The sequence below is a fragment of the Neopsephotus bourkii genome, unplaced genomic scaffold (genome assembly GCF_033783945.1).
Source record: "Neopsephotus bourkii isolate Nb327-2 ecotype Australia unplaced genomic scaffold, CSIRO-AGI_Nbou_v1 NB_1376, whole genome shotgun sequence".
In the NCBI taxonomy this organism is placed as follows: Eukaryota; Metazoa; Chordata; class Aves; order Psittaciformes; family Psittacidae; genus Neopsephotus; species Neopsephotus bourkii.
The window spans coordinates 1,613,097-1,629,514 of NW_026901855.1; the positions used below are offsets into that span (position 1 = coordinate 1,613,097).

General features: G+C 39.1%; 2 protein-coding genes and 1 long non-coding RNA gene across 5 annotated transcripts; 1 reads left to right on the top strand and 2 right to left on the bottom strand.

Annotated features, from left to right (window-relative positions):
* Nucleotides 1–83: 83 nt before the first annotated feature.
* LOC133219812 (uncharacterized) lies at nt 84–2,095 on the bottom strand. The gene is made up of 3 exons (XR_009727538.1): nt 1,761–2,095; nt 1,387–1,551; nt 84–194 (listed from the first exon to the last, which is right to left on the bottom strand). It is a non-coding gene; the product is annotated as an uncharacterized LOC133219812 (long non-coding RNA).
* Nucleotides 2,096–2,595: 500 nt separating this feature from the next.
* GEMIN2 (gem nuclear organelle associated protein 2) lies at nt 2,596–9,446 on the top strand. 3 transcript variants are annotated; one of them, XM_061367343.1, is made up of 10 exons: nt 2,596–2,790; nt 3,380–3,464; nt 4,670–4,759; nt 6,170–6,229; nt 6,387–6,500; nt 7,076–7,117; nt 7,833–7,901; nt 8,220–8,330; nt 8,537–8,595; nt 8,915–9,446. In XM_061367343.1, exons 1-10 carry the CDS (start codon nt 2,669–2,671, stop codon nt 8,952–8,954), a joined length of 792 nt encoding a protein of 263 aa, XP_061223327.1. In that variant the 5' UTR covers nt 2,596–2,668; the 3' UTR covers nt 8,955–9,446. The 3 variants fall into 3 exon arrangements, with proteins under 3 accessions (XP_061223327.1, XP_061223326.1, XP_061223328.1); XM_061367342.1 differs by having other exon boundaries at nt 6,387–6,497; nt 7,073–7,117; XM_061367344.1 differs by lacking the exon at nt 8,537–8,595 and having other exon boundaries at nt 6,387–6,497; nt 7,073–7,117.
* A 1,981-nt stretch (nt 9,447–11,427) lies between these two features.
* Nucleotides 11,428–16,357, bottom strand: TRAPPC6B (trafficking protein particle complex subunit 6B). Its single transcript, XM_061367345.1, has 6 exons — nt 16,174–16,357; nt 16,026–16,093; nt 14,809–14,926; nt 13,309–13,392; nt 12,197–12,290; nt 11,428–11,610 (listed from the first exon to the last, which is right to left on the bottom strand). Exons 1-6 carry the CDS (start codon nt 16,252–16,254, stop codon nt 11,579–11,581), a joined length of 477 nt encoding a protein of 158 aa, XP_061223329.1. The 5' UTR covers nt 16,255–16,357; the 3' UTR covers nt 11,428–11,578.
* Between the last annotated feature and the right edge of the window lie 61 nt (nt 16,358–16,418).

Here is a 16,418-nt window from a genome sequence, read left to right on the forward strand (position 1 = left end):
TGCAGTGCCCGGCTGCCATCGGCTCCCGGCCTGTACCCCGGAGAGTGGAGCGGGGTCGGCGTCAGGTATCCCACAGCGCTGATCTTCACCGTCCCCACGGCTCCTGCCCGTTTGTGTGCTTGTGTTTTTAATTCCTTGCTCGACTTCCAGCTGTCTCTGAAGATCGTTTCTTCCAGTCTCACTCTTTGGACTGCCTGGGAAAAAAAGATACTGGAATGATATTCCTGCTGGGTTTAGCCTGATAGAGTGCTTTACTTCATAACTATTTAGCAATAAAATACGTTTATTTACTATCCACACAGTAACTTTCACGTAAATGTAACCATACAGTTTTGCCCAGTTTGCCAGCGTGGTTATCCCACACCCTACCCCCAGCCCAAGCAAGGGTGACACCGTGCACTTCAGAATCGTTTTAAACAAGCCTGCCACAAAAGGCTGGAGCAGTAGCTTCTGTCTTTCCTGAGATAACTCAGTGCGACAAACACAGACGTGGAGGAGATTCTATGGGCTACCATGTCCTCCTCCACTGTGACTCTGAAAACATTCTATGACCACCAACTAAACAACTAAAACATACGTGTTCTCTTTTCTAATGCATCAGATGTAATCATGATAGAATTTCTATCACACTACTATTTCCAGTAACATTTACCAGTCCTCTTCAGTCCAAAAACATGGCTAGGTAAACAACAGAAGAACTTAAAGGGAGGGATGTTAAATTTTCACATCCGCAAGTACCACTGCCAGGTGTGGGAGTATTAAAGCAGGAGCTTGCCAAGGACACGCAACCTCTTCAGTTTATGAAAAACACCCACCCCCACCAAAATGCACAACGTGGCAAAGTAACTTCAGACAGACGCACAGAAAGCAGTTCAGTGTTGTAATTTAAAAAGTACTCAAACACTATGTGAAACATTCTCAGAAAGTTACACTGAAAAGAGGCAAATCCCAAAGTCGGAATTGCAGGATGAAATCTGTAGGCTGCGAGAGAAAAAGAGGCAACTGACACTTAAAAGGGGAGAAGAAAGAACAGGAAAGTATACTATTCTGAAAGTCCACTACAAATGAAAGGTATAAACAGTCTTAATCAGTCATTAGCACAATTAAATTTCATTACATCATGACTCAAGCCAGTGCTTTAAACTTATGTCTTGCAGCTGTTAGGATGGTGCAAACCACAGAGAAAAGCAAGGAGAAGCAAAACAATGGAACAGAAAATAGGATCCTAACACAGTGTATACTCATTATAGTAAAATACTTTATTATCTCCCAATCTTAGAGGGTAGAGTTAAAGCATTTAATTTTTTTTAATGTAGAATTTTCTGTTCATGTGTTAGTTGTTTTGTTTTTTCCCTCAGCAGTGTATGTCCGCTGATGACAACTCACCCTTTCTTTGGGAAAGTACTCTTCCATGAGGCCTAGGCAGTTGAGGAGAAAGAATATTCATTCCTAGTTTCTTCCTCTTCTTCCACTGAGTCATATTTGCTAGCCACTGCATCAACATGTTGGTAAAACTTGCTAGAAGCGATTTTATTATCCATGGAAGACTCCCTGTAATAATTAAAAATACGTTATTTCATTTTAAATGTATAAATGGAAAGTTCCAGAAAAAGAAATCTAAGGATAGAAAGTTATTTAACCTGTGTTTATATCTGTGGATTCTTTTTCTGTTCACAGTTCTTGACTTCATGACAAACAGAAAAAATAAGTTCTGAATATTACTGAAGTAAACGAAAAAAACTTTTTACAGGTGGACTCACCGAAGTTTTTGTCTTGCCCATTGGTCAGCCTTTGCAGAAGTATCACAGTAGTTTTAGCTAAGCAGGTATTATATCCCGTGGTGACTGCAGCAGCTGCGTGGTCCTCAACTAGGACATTAGATCCGGGTTTCAGAATTAAAACTCTTTGTTACACGTAAGTGGCTCTGGAAACACCTTAGAACAAACAAAAGCCAGTGGAGAGGAGGAGTTAAGGTAGATGTTTGTTCAGAACTGCTAAAACAGCCTTGTGGAAGAAAAAGCATTGCTCTTTCTGAACTGGTATCAGAAGTGATAGAGCAACTCTGATCTGCTAGATGGACTGTGGGTAGCACTAAACTGACTTTGCATGCAGCAGAACCAATGGGCAAAATAATATACAGATTGATATTTTGTGTAACAGGGATTTCATAATACACAATGTAAATTATTACAGCATTATCTTTCCACTTTTTATCTTAACTAAGAAACAATCCCCCTTTGTGCTAATGCTACCTCATTTTCAATTTGGCATGTAGATACTCCCACTATACAACAACAAAATAAAAACTCAGGCATTAACCCTTACAGATTATCTGTTTAAATTTATAGCAGTCAACTTTTACGCAGCTGATTTCAATCATAAATCCCAAAGCATTTCAAGGAACTGCAGAATTACAGAATGGTTTGGGTTGGAAGGGACTTTAAACAGCATCTCGTTCTGGTTTGATGGGCAGCACGTGGGCAAGACCACGTATCACACTGCCTCAAGACGCACCCGCCCCTACCGCACAGGCAGCCGCCACGGGGTGCAGGGGAGGGTCCAGCCCAGTCCCGTAGTTCTCGCGAGAACCACTCGCACCGCCTCCTAGTGGCACCCGGCGAGGCGGGGTCTGCTGACGCGGGGTGTTCGTAGCGGTGGTGGTGAGGCCATGGAGTCGGGTATGGAGGAGTTGATGCCGCGACTATTGCCTGTGGAAGACTGTGATTTGGCTGAGGACTTCGACCCCACGGTGCCTCCCAGGACACCCCAGGAGTATCTGAAGCGCGTCCAGTGAGTGGCGGTTGGGCTGGTGTCACCTGCCTGTGAGCGGCGCAGCAGCCTGTGCTGCCCGGGTTGAGTTTCGCGTTGTTGTGCGGCCGTTAGCCCGCCAGCCGCAGCCAGAAGAGCCGTTTCGCCGGTGCTCCCTGCGCAGCGGGATCCCGTCCGGCATCGCAGCTAAACTTGCACGTTTGCTGTGAGGCTGCTGCTGCTTCGCCGGGGCCGCGTCGCGGACGCGGTTTGTCTCTCGGCACTATTTGCAGCTCCGGGACCGCTGCTGCTTGGTTTTCCCCTGGAGGAGGGAGCCCTGGCGCCCGGCTCTCCGTGCCAGTCGCTGTGCGAGGCCTCCCGAGGCCTCGCTGTGGGAAGCGGTGCGCGGTTTATAGGCGGGTTAGAGCATGAGCAAGCTCCGAAGTGGCTGGAGCAGCTGTGTAGGAGCTGAGAGTACTTGACCTATCACTCTCAAGTCAAATTTTCCGTAAGAATTCCCGCTGTGTCTAGTGTCTTACATACCTGAAGATTTATGCAGGTGCCGTCTTTCAGAGGTGTGCTGAATATGACCACCTGTTAGGAACAGGAAAATCTGGATTTTATTTTGTAGGATTGAAGCAGCTCGATGTCCAGATGTGGTTGTGGCGCAAATAGACCCCAGAAAACTGAGGAAGAAGCAGACAGTGAATGTTTCAGTAAGTCTGAAAACTTTTACACGTTGTTTTGGGTTGTTTTTTGGGTTGTTTTGTTGGGGTTTTTTTGAGAGAAAAAAATGGGAAAGATGTTAATATAAAGGTTTTACTACTTTGGGGAATATTTGGCATAACTAAATAGCACTGCTGGATCTTAAAGCATCTACAGGATTAGATTAAATGTCAGGGTTTGAAGAAACATCTGTTCCACTGCTGGGTAACAGCAGGCTTTATAATTGCTCTAAACTGATAACGTCTATGCTACTTGATACCCAGCAAGCTGTTCTGTTTGTCTCAGGAAATCTAATATTGAATTAAATTTCACAAATACTTAATCATAAAACCTCCATAAACTTCAGGAAGCTATCTCCATATTTATGTTTGGGTTTAAATATGTATCTAGGGTAAGGGCAGTACATAGAGCTATACTTTACTAAAGTTAGATGAAATTTTAGCACTGCTTCTTTCCTTTTTGGTGTAATATTTTATTGCACTATTTCCTGACTGCCCAAGTAGATTTTTTTTGTTGTCTCATTGCCCCTGCCGGCTTGATTTTCTATCTACTGTCAAGTTGTCTGACAGACCAAGATTTTCTTTCTCAAGTGAAAACTCTGTAATCTGAAATGTCACTAGTACATTGCTCAAAAAAAATTTTCAGTATTGACATACAGCCATGTAACTTCTGTGACCATCTCTTCATTTGTCTTTGTAGTGATGTTCTTAAACATTTGCAGAAAGTTGTTTGTTGTTTTTTAATAACTCTTTCATCTTTATCTTTAAAGAGGTTGTATCTACTTAACTGTCAGTTAATTCTAAAACATATTTTTGTGGTGTTCTTTCTTCCTTGACTTGCTATCTTGCCAAGTAGAATACTTCAGATTCATAGCAACTGTCCGAGATAGCACCCTGCTTTTTATAAACAGGGAAATTTAAAGCAGAGCATTGCTAGAAAGAAGACCTTAAGTAATTGACAATGTATTTTGAATACTTAAGTTTTCTTCTTATTTGTATACAAGAGGAGTCAGAAGAAATTTTTTCTAAACCAATTGGTAAGTCAGTCTCGGATGTGGTCATGGAATTACCTTTCTTAAATGAAGATTTAAAGAGTATTGTCTACCTGATAGTAAATGTTTACTGACTCTCTTGTTCTTAAGGATTCTTCTTACAAAGCTTTCTTTGCATTGTAATTATTGCCAGTGTTTTCTTAGATTTCTGGATGTCAGCCTGCTCCTGAAGGATACTCCCCAACGCTCAAGTGGCAGCAGCAGCAAGTGGCCAATTTCTCAGCTGTTCGTCAGGTACAAAATGAGAGGGGGTCAAAGGACTGTGGATAGAACACTCCTTTGTTTATGGGGGACAACCTCCCATCTAGTACAGAAGTGTTACGACTTTATGGTAGGATAGATGTTTGTAGGCAAATGTTTTAAGTTCTTGGGGGGAAATAAATTCATATGCTATGTGGCTTTTAAACTGTTGGTAAAACTCATGAGTCATGTTTAAAGAAAAAAATCTGCTTTCACTTCAGCAAAATACCTGTTGGTGTTTAGATTAAATGATGTTGAGTAGCTGAGGGAGAACATAAGCCCCTGTGATGTTATCTGGTTATATTAAAACCTAGTGCCAGCAGGAATGTTCTACAGAACTCAACATCAACTGAAAAAACAAGTGGATTCTAACCCATGAGGAGATTCATGTATATACAACACAGTGTTCAGGTAGAATATTGACAGTGGTGGCACCCATTACAAGGAGAGATACTGACTTAGTAAAATGTATTTGGAAGTTTGTGTTAGCACAAACTTTTTCATACTGCACGCTGCTCTTAAATAGCCAACTGCACTGAAGCTGCTGTAGCACTCAGTTTTGCATGGGCTCATTTACCCTGTTTTGTCAGAGAAATAAATCAGTGAAGGTGGGAGTCTGTACTGCTGCATCTACAATGTAAACATTAACTGAGCTAGCCCTTATTTCTACAAGGCATCACATTGCGTAATACGTATTGTGCATAATCTGAGGTTTTAGTAGAATAAGCAAACTTACATCTAAAGGTATATTCATTGTATAGATACTCCTTTTATACCTAAATGAGTTGTCTGCTCATCTGTGCCAAAATTAACACTTTGAAGTATTACAGTATTCTAAAAAATATCTAAGAATAAAAAGAGAATCAGAAGTTACTTGTTCAAACACTATGCATTAGCTGCTGTTACACACAGCATTTTTAGCAGTCGCTTTTACTGCTACAATAACAATTGAGTTGGGAGGAAATTCCTTCTTTACAAAAAGTTTACACTCTGTACAGGAAACTGTCCAGCAGGCCAGGCTTTATTATATGGCATCCCTGTCAGGTAGAAGAAATACCCTAGGGAAGCACACTTTTTTCTAGCAGTTCTGTAGATATCTGATAGAGATACAGACCACTGCTAGAAACAGGATGTTGGCTTTATGTGTGGTTTTGGACTAAATCAGCTTTTTTCATAAGCTTTAAAGGCTTTAAAATTCCTCCAGCTTTAACGTTACTTCCAAAAACCCAGCATGAGCAGCTTAGTTTCATTTATACTAAGAGGCATGGCAACTGTTTGGCCAGTTATGCCTCTACGGATTTTATAGAACATCATAAAATAGACTTTTTATGCATTTTAAGGACAATGAAGAGTAGCTATGGCTAGGACAAAAAGTTGAACTGTGGTTTTGTTTTAACTACTCAGAGCCTGAACAAGCACCGAAATCACTGGCAGTCACAACATTTGGACAGCAATGTTACTATGGTGAGTAAATAGCAGTGTGGGGGGGGCAGGTGTTCAGGTCATTAAACCCATGATTAATCTTGCTTTATAATCTAATGCAACATCTTGATCATATTATCAAGTCTTTTCTTTGGTGTCTTCAATATAGCAGTATTTCATAGTTTTTATTTATTTTTAGCCAAAACCAGAGGATGAAGAAGGCTGGAAGAAGTTCTGCCTGGGTGAAAGAATATACTCGGAAATAGATACACAATCTGATGATGAAAGTCTAGGAATTGATTACATAAAGGTGAGTATAGAACTTGCATCTAATTTTCAGATGCTATTTTCAAGAATAACTGCCAGAAACAACCCTATTGTTTATTACCACCTTGCACTATGTAGAAAGACTCTTGCGGCCCAGAAATTCCCTTTTTTCTTCCCCTTTAAGTGGAAACCAAGTGAAGCAGAGAACAAGTCTATCCCTTTAGTCGAGGTTACTTGTTACCAGCTAAAGCATGCTACTTTGTTGCTTACTGAAGGGAAAGCTTTCTGCATAGTGTGCTTTAGTGTTTTGTTGAACTGTGATATGTGCCTCCTCTCCTTATACATGCTATCCTACTAATGTGTCCTTCACTGCCGTATTTTGAGAAAACAAAACTAACAGATACCAGGAAAAGCAAGGTTCTTTGATCCTGAATTTGACTGGACCTTATCTTGAATTTGCTTGAAGACTTTTGAAAAATGGATTTCAAAGCTCAGAACAGTCTTTCAATTCACTACAAATGTCTGAGCACTACATTAAGATGTTAGCATGTTCTAAATTAGAACAAAAATGTCTATGATAATGTCTGCATTTTCCAACTTGATTTTTTTTTTTTTCAGATTGGCTTTCCCCCTCTGCTAAGTATTGTAAGCAGAATGAACCAGGTAAGCCTACCTCTTAGAATTGCATAGTGACATTGCATAAACAATTATTTCTCATATTCTGTCTGTTGCAGGTATTACCTATTTTTGTGTGCTAGAGTAGGCAACTATTTATTGCAATTGCTATTCATTGTACACTTACAAGAAAAACAAGTAATCACTATCTGACCTTCAGCTACAAACAGCTTTACTAGCAAACTTTCATTGTGACTAGTTTTAGAAGTATTTTGTCCTTGCAATTTCTCAAGAACACTTCCCCTTTGTTGTTTTGTTTTTTGCTGAAGGGCCCATTAGGTGCTTAACAGTGCTTTAAGATTTCTCAGTGTTTTAAGTGCAATCCTGACACTCAATTGTGAACTCCTACATTGCAAGGCTGTAATTATCACACTTTACTATTATGTTTTCCACTAGTCACCTTTATAGAAAACAACCAGTCAGCATGATGCCTCTTTCCTTATCTGTAGCTAGTTACCAGTAACTTTTTGTTGACACAGAAAATTAATTCATTCCAGGAACTGGTGCTTTAACACCTGCTTTACCTTTATATGTAACTTTAACCTGGAATAAATACCATATAGCATCACAGAGTAGAAATTCATAATGTGCATAATTTTTTTAAATCACATCGCTTTTTATATAATATAATCCTCTGGGTAGAAGGACAGCAGAACAAAACATTTCAGGTATTTTATTGTCTCTTTCTATCCCTCTTTTAAAGGCAACAGTAACCACTGTCTTGGAATACCTCATCAGCTGGTTTGGGGAGAAAAATTTTACTCCAGAACTGGTAATATTTAATTTTTTAAATTAAACTGGTAATATTTAATTACTTGCACATGAACACATTAAACAAGGGATATATTGTTCATAATTCTCTATGAAAATGTTTTAGGTTCTGAAGAGTATGTATCATTTTCAGTTACTGTCAAAACTTTGATTAGGGTAGTGTCTTATAGGGCTTTCAAAATTTTCAATTCTGACATTAACACTTAAATGCAATTTTGTTTCGAGAACTATGCTCCAGTCCTGCTCTGTATAACAAGAACTGCATGAAACGTCAATGAAATGCTCATAATTAAAAACTTTGTTATTTAAATCTACACAGGGTAGATGGCTTTATGCACTGTTGGCATGCCTTGAAAAACCTCTGCTACCTGAAGCTCACTCCCTTATTCGACAGCTGGCAAGACGATGCTCGGAAGTCAGAGTACTAGAGGTAAGACATAATGCTATACTGCGCAAAGGACTTGCTGGACTTAGCAAGTTATAAAATGAATTATTTTTCAGTTCTTGGTAAGTAATTTTTCGTGTCCTAAGTTTGCTTTGAGGATGAAGGGAAGATTACAAGCGCATAGTATATCATGTAACAGCACTTCTGTTTGACACGGGTAACAAATGACCTGTTATTTATTCCTCTTTCAGGAGAACAGGAATGAAGAACAAATATCAGCTCTGAACTTGATAATCTGCTTAGTTAGCAGGTAATGTGACTTACTTACCTAAAACAGTAAAGGTTGTCCAGAATAAAATGTGTGATTACTTGTCCTAACCTAGGTTCTTTGAAAGTGAAAATAAAGTACCCTGGGGCCTATGTAGCAGATACACTTGGGTAAAAGGACTTGAGATAAACCTAAGAGTGAAGAAAGCATATTGGTATCCTGAGACAAGCCCCCTGAACTTCAAAGCTATAATTATGGTAAAAACACTGAAAGAAGTGCTAGAAAGCAAGGGATCTAACAACTCGGAGCATAGTAATGTTGCATTAGAGATTTCTTACCATATTCTGTTTCTTACCACTAGGTACTTCGATCAGCGTGATTTGGCTGATGAGCCTTCCTAGACTGTTTTGAGAATATCAAGTATTTTGTGTTGTCATAGTACAAACATCATCAGAATTAACAGCAAGACACTGCACTGTTCAGACCTGAAGTATGATACAACCCCATCAGAGCACCCTTACGATGATGCATTTGGGACAGCTATGAATAACTTCAGCTGAGCTGTAGCACAAATTGTCAATGTCTTTGGTATCATCATCACAAAATGGTCAATGAAGTGTCTGACATCATCTCTCAAGGTACTGTCTCTGTAAACTACATTCTTGGTTAGAAATTTCTACCATATCTGTAATCCTCTGGACACTGCTAGTAAGTGAAATCTGAGGTTACATTACAAATGGGTTGTTCTTTATCTAACGCACACCCACTAAAGTCTTTCTTTTAAAAATCTGAAGCATTTTGAAGAGTTTTCATAAATATTGTGGCTTTTCTCATTCTTCCTGCTATTCAACAGCAGCCTTACCATAGAAATCTACATAACTAGGACTGAATGTGGGTTTGTTTTTTTGTTTTGGGGTTTGGTTTGTTGTGGTTTTTTTGTTTGGTCGGTTTTGTTTTGTTTTTTTCAAGCTTTGGTTCCCGAGCTTAAGCATGGCTAAGCAGTTCAACTATAGCCACTAAGTTCCTTAAACAATTTAATAAAACATGAATGCTACTACTTTTGGAGTAATAATGCTCTTTTTAAGTAAACAGTTGCAGAAACCAGGGAAATTTACACAGCTATATTCAGTGCTTTAAAAGAACTGTGAATTCTGTTGACAGCAGCAAATTGGTAAGCAGTGTTAACTGATACCTGCTTTTGGTTTATTGTAGAATTTAAGTCCCTCCCATTGCTATTATTAATCATTAACTACCACCAGTTACTGATAAACCTTTAGTATGTCTTTGAGTAGTAGTCTTAGATGCCAAGTAAAAAATCAAACTGAATTACAGTAACTAGACTTTTAATTCTGGAGATGTAAGTGGAAATGATTCTATATGGTCTGTGATACTGAATGTCTACCACTGCAGATGCCTAAACTAATGACATTGAGATGTCCATCTATTATATAGTGCAAATTTTTTGTAGTCTTATTAGTAACATTTTCAGCATGTTGAAAGCAGCAGCTGGCAACTGAAGAACCCATGAAATGCAAGAATACTAGTTAGCTGATTCTCTACCCCTATAGTTACAAACAAGTCTGAGGAATGAAGGTAAACAACTACCACAGCCTTCCTATAAGCTGCTAGTATAAGAACCCAGCATTTTAAGTCAAACAGCTGATCCTCATTGAGTACCACACCACTTTAATTACTTTCCTCTATATACAATGGGACAGCAGTTTGCTAGTTTGAGTTCTGCTCTAGATGTTTCTTAGAACTGTCAATTTATTCAGCTACAACTAATTTGAACTATAATTGGCGGTACCTGGAAAGATCTGAATTTCATGCATCTTAAACTCAAGTATAACAGCTGCATGGTTATTGCATTTATAATCTATAGTTTGCCAGCTTGTAACAGCTCCCTAGAAAAAGCTTGGTCTATTACAAACTTCAAACCTTCCCTAGAGATTACAGAGGGTCATGAAACTGGACAACATACACTTCTCCCAACACAGTGTAGTTACAACAATCAAAGGTGCTATGTTAATACATTAGCTTTCCTAGTTATCCTGTTGTATGCTAGTCTATACAAACTAGAAACTGCTTCACTATCACAAGGCATTCTCACACTTCCAAATGAACACTATTAAGTTTCTGTTGTGATTCATTTGAATGTATAAAGTCTGAACCTGCCAACAGGAAAGTCTCACAGCAGAATTCATTAAAAGTTTTAACAAGATCTTTTCATGCTTACCTACAGCAAGACCTATACTGTTATGCAAATCTTCTAACGTATCTAGCAAACCCCTATGTCCTCAAGAGTATTGGTGATGTCTTCATAGGTTCTTGCAGGCCTAATCATCTTTCTGCACATGCTCGTAACTGAAGCATGTTGTAGCTAGCAGTTAAAAACAACTATGTTAATACTGAGTTTATGCACAAGCCAATATAGATGACCTTAGCCATAAACTTTTCCGACACAAAAAAATGGTTGTTAATTAGGTAGGAGGAACTGTTTAACTGTTCTCTCCTGCCCCATATCATTTCTACAGAAGAAGTAAGCCTCCACTGAACACCACTAATGAAAGGTTTTGGTTTGCTTGCTAATGGCTTCCTTGGAATAATACAAAAGCAATTGCTGCCTCATGGTTCAGAGTGAACAGAGGAAGGCAGAAGTTGGGCATTCATGTGAGGGGACACAAAAGATTAGTTCTTTAATGCAGTTTAGTCTTGGTCAGGCTTTTATTCTGTTCTCAAGACATGCCTCCTGTTTTCCATGCGTGCTGCTTTGGTAACTGAAATGTTTTGATGAAAACTTTCGATTAGATGGTTTTTTACCATGCGGACATGAATATTTTTGTATAGAATAAATTTCATACCAAGATGCAAGGATAGTGTTAAGTTAATTTGTTGAATGTTTATTGTATATTTTGGAATTGTGCTGCACACTGCTATAATTTACAAGCTACATACAAGGCTGAACCAAGATATGGAATCCACACACAAAGGATTTTTAAGGTAGACACCCAGATTTGAATGTGCTTTACATCTTCTGTATCATCACCTGAAATTTACCTGCAAAGAAAAAGAGTCAACAAAGTATCAACATTGGGGGTTTTTTTTGAGCAATTTGGCATTAAATTTAACTCCAGCTGAACTGTTTTTTTCTTTCTTTATTTTTTTAGGTTGATCCATTTCTCACATCACAACAGTTTTGTCAGCTAAATTTAGAATTCATTCAAAGACTGTGGAAAGTTTTTAATCCACCTTAAGCAGCTTGGGTAGTTACAATAGATTTCTCATTCCTTCTTAATGGCTTCTGTAGAGAAAGAACTGTTCTGGTTGTTTTTATCTTTGGTTGTTTTTATCTTCAGTTGCTCAAATGGCCTTCTGGGCATCCATCCTTATTCATTTGGTGCTTAAATATAAATGCAGCTTTTTAGTTTTGCTTTCCACTCAGTATCATGGGGGTTCACCTTCTGTCAGTAATTTCTAAATACTAAAGCATTTAGTGACAAGCTATACCTAGACGTTTATAATGACTCCTATGGGCCCAGCAGCTTCAAACTAATCCCACCTTGAAAAATGCTTATACAGCGATGAAGTCAATAAGGAAAGTTACCAAGTAAGTTAATAATTGGATACTCCAAGAACTACTTACATGCAGGCATTGATGAAACTTCAGCTGTTACAATACTCTTTATTCCCAAATTTGATAGGCCGCCTCTGATTAGTCCACAGGTAAACGCTAAATACTAAAAATAAAGTTGTATTTTTAATAAATGTGAAGGTTGAAGCTTGTTCCTAAAGATGAAACTAAGTACTCAAGAACAAGACATAGCACTTGGACAACATAAAACTATGCAGGTTCTGTTACTGTGCTCAAGAGACTTCCTCATCTCCAGCAGATGAAAGCTCTGACACATGGTGCAGCAGAGCTCACAATATAGATTTGTCGTCACACTGAGTAGCTTCTGTTTCCACTATACCTGTCAGAACTTCATATCCTTAAAATGATTATTCCAAAGATGTGGCTAAATTAGCAACTGATATTAAAGTCAATGAAGGAGAAACAGTCCAAGACAGCATTCTTGCACAGACCAGGTCTTAGAATACAAAGGCCTACAGGTATCTAGAATATATGCTGCAAACCAGAAGAAACATCTTGCCAAACACCAAGAAGAATAAACCCGAGGACAGTAGCCTGCAACTGTGATGACTATGAAGATTAAGAGGCCATAAAATGGAACTGAATGCCCATTTCTTACATCTGCCTGAACCAAACTGCTGTATAAGAGTTTCTGCAGAAGCACCGATTTTACTTACCTAAACTATTACTCTCACTCAGCACCTACACTCAAAACCATTTTTAATTGGTGGAAGATCTTTCCACATGTTCATATAATCTCAGAAGCTTGTTCTAGGTAACAAACAGCATCTTCCAATTATGTTCTGGAAATTAAAAAAAAAAAAAGCTTCAGAAAGCACATGCTTTCCAAAGAGAAAGAATTTGTGTGGTGGTGGCAGACCAACTCCTACCGTCAAGTAAATCAAACATGACAACAGCAAGTTTTACAGCAACTATGACTATTTCTTGAGCCATAAATCAAATCCAGTGTTCCAAAACGAGGTGCATTTCTAAAAGCTCAGGTTTTGGAGACTAAACTTTGTCTGCCCTTCTGAAGAGTTTGCATCAATTCAATTATATAAAGTTATCATAATAAATCAAAGTAATTCAAATTGGTAGATCTCAAAAATAAAACTGAAGGGTACCTTTGGTGCATGTTCTAAATACTGCTTTCCTGCAGACATTTGTGTCAAGAGACGAAATTTATTGTCCTGAAGGACATATATACCCTGTAAAAAAAAAAAAAAAGGATTTTTTAGTTGCATATGTAGTAACATGGAATCAGCATTTTATGTGATTTGATTTGTACATAAAATATAAACGTTCGCAGGTTGAAAAATTTAAAAAATGCAATTTTAGATTAAGGTACATGTGATTTGAAAGGCAGTATTTACTTATATGAAATATCAAAATAAAAGATACTTAATTGTGAGTTTACAACAAACCCCCTACATAATAGTATGATTAATTAACCCTAAAAAAAATCTGTTTACATTTTTGGAAGAGTCCTTCTGGTGCTCAAAAACAATAGCTCCATATTAGAAAGTCTTTGTCAATATACAAAATGCATGCTGATTTTTACATTCAAATCTTAATTTTCATTCTTATTCTCAAATACAGTGAGAATTATCTTCTTTAATAGTGATACAGGCAACAACACCCAGCAGATGATCAAATTAGAAGTCTGGTATTTTCTATATTACAATTTTGTGCCACAATATGCATTTTAATAAATTAAGTATGAACACACAGTATAGCTTCTTCTACACCTGTCATTTTATTTTCTTTGTTAATGACTGTGCTACCTTGGAACTTCATAACCCTTCAACTTAGATTAAGGCTGAATATGCAATTGAGACCTAAGCTAAATACTGCAGCTTTCTTTGAATTCAAAAACAGATTTCTAAGGTAATTATCTCTTAAAGTTATTACTTGGTAAACAGCTCACTGAAAAATAAAACCTATTTTACTTGGCACAATCCTTGTACAAATTCTCATGTTTCAATTTTGATATAACGGGAAAATGGCCATAAGAAAGTCATTCAAAAGGAAGAAGATTGTTTTACTCTAGCAAAATTATTTTAATCGTGCTGCAAGAACTGTGGCTGTTCATGCATGAAAGGACATAGATACAATGCAATGTCACCAACATGTAAATTTGGGAACTTTTCCAGTGTTTCTTTTATAAGTTGAGTGCAACTACTGAAAACTCTAACTACTCTCAAAATGAAAACCAAGCATACTTCAAGGCAGCCATTCTGTTTAAATACGTTAAGACAGCAATATCACTTCCTCAGACTAGTTTTCTACTAAGATTTATTGGGAAATACCAGTAAAAAGTTCCTATTTAAGTGTTAACCAATTGTAACCATTACTGTCCAGTCAGTCTGTAGCTCTGCAGCAGAGCATAGGAAATTCAAAGCATTTAGTCTTTCCAAACAGGGTGGCAATAAAGACAACACAAGCAATTACTAAGTTGTGTTCTGAAGCTACATGCTAACAGGAACCTTAAAAACGTACTTTTAAAGGAAATAACGAACATTTTGGGTTTCTAATAATTCTAGACTGAGGAAAAGAAAAATGTGCTACTAACTCAAAACTTTTACTGATTCTGCAAGTTAAATCTTACTCTACAGCATTAGTACCTGATGATTAGTCCTTAGGTTATCTATTTGTTTTCTGAATACAGTTGTCCAAAAATCTTTGCAAATGAACTTCATAATATCTAGTTCATCCTTGAACCTGGCAGTATCTTTTGTAAACCTAAGAGATAAGTGAGAAATACATCAATAACAAAGGTATGCATAACTTGACCCATTAAACAGGAAAAAATGGTACCATGCACATCATTTTTGAGGCTGTTATAAAAATCAGTTTTTCAGCATGTTGTGGCATCACTTTGTATTCCTCAACTATTTTAACTTAAGAGCAAGTGTTAATACCTGCAACATGACAGCAGAATAAATGTTTTAATTATATGACTAGTAAAGACAGTTGAAGTACTGAAAGATGCAAAGCACTGCATCAGTTTTATCTTCAACTAAACGTCTAAATAGAAGATAAAAAGATCACACCTACTGCTTCAAAGGAGTCCTTCAAATGTGCAAAAAAGCACTATCACAGAGGAACAAACGTGTGAAACTTGTTCCCATTTCCCAAAAAGGGATCTCTTTCTCTAGCTTATTTCAGAATTCTCTCCCTTTATCCTCCTTAAGGGTCTTCATCTGACACTAAAGCACCACTTTGTAAAATGAAAGCATGATTTCAGAAGCTCAGTCTCCACACCACCCCAGGAGGAGGGTGCTGAAGTTAGATGTGCATCCCCAAAGCGCCTGGGGAAACAAGGAGGCAACGTGCTTGGTTTCAAAGTTCCAATGACTCAAGAGTGTTTTTGAGAAACATAGCAGCCAATCGCAAAATTACATTTATGAAGAAGAAGAAAACTATGAAACATCCCAGAAATAGGAAACATACCAAAGTAGGTCTACAAAAACTGCAACTAAAAGGGACTGTAAGCATTGAAAGTAACCATACACCTTGACTCCGTTTTCATGACAGAAAGCGCTGCAAAAATAGATACTCCAAAGCTTCCCTGTGGAATTCAAACACAGGTCCCCGTAAGAATGAGATGCCAAAAGACAGGATGGGAGGTCTAGTAAGAGAAGCACACCCGCATCAGCCCTCTGTCCACTCAGGGGAGCCGGCAGCTTTCCACTGAGCTGGTGAACCCTGCCCAGACCCAGCAGGCCGGGAAGAAAGGGGCACGGGCTCCCGCAGCGTAACCCCCAGAGGACAACAGCGCCCACTGGCGGGGGAGCAGGAAGAGGGGCACTGCACGGGGCCGGCCGCGGCGAGGACTCACCTCTCTATCAGCCCCTGCCCGACACGGAAGCCCATGCTCTCTAGCTTAGTGGTGCAGCGGCCGTTCTCCTGCAAGAGACAAGGCGCCGCCGTAGCGTTAGCCGCGGCCGCTACCGGGCGGCTCCCCGGGCGGCCCCTGCCCCACTCACCCCTTCACCCTGCTCGGCGGCGCGGTACAGCCCCGCCACCATCTCGTTGTGCAGCAGCAGGAAGAGCGCCTCGTCAGCCATCTCCGCTCCTTAGCGGAGCCCCCCGCCCAGCGCCGCCTCAACGGCCAGCTGCCGTCAGACCCGGTACTGCCGCCGTCGCCGCACCGCCTCTTCCGGCTGTACAGCGCGGCCGGCTGAGGAGGGGCAGCACAGAGGCAACGGCCGGGATGTCCCGGGCGGGGAAC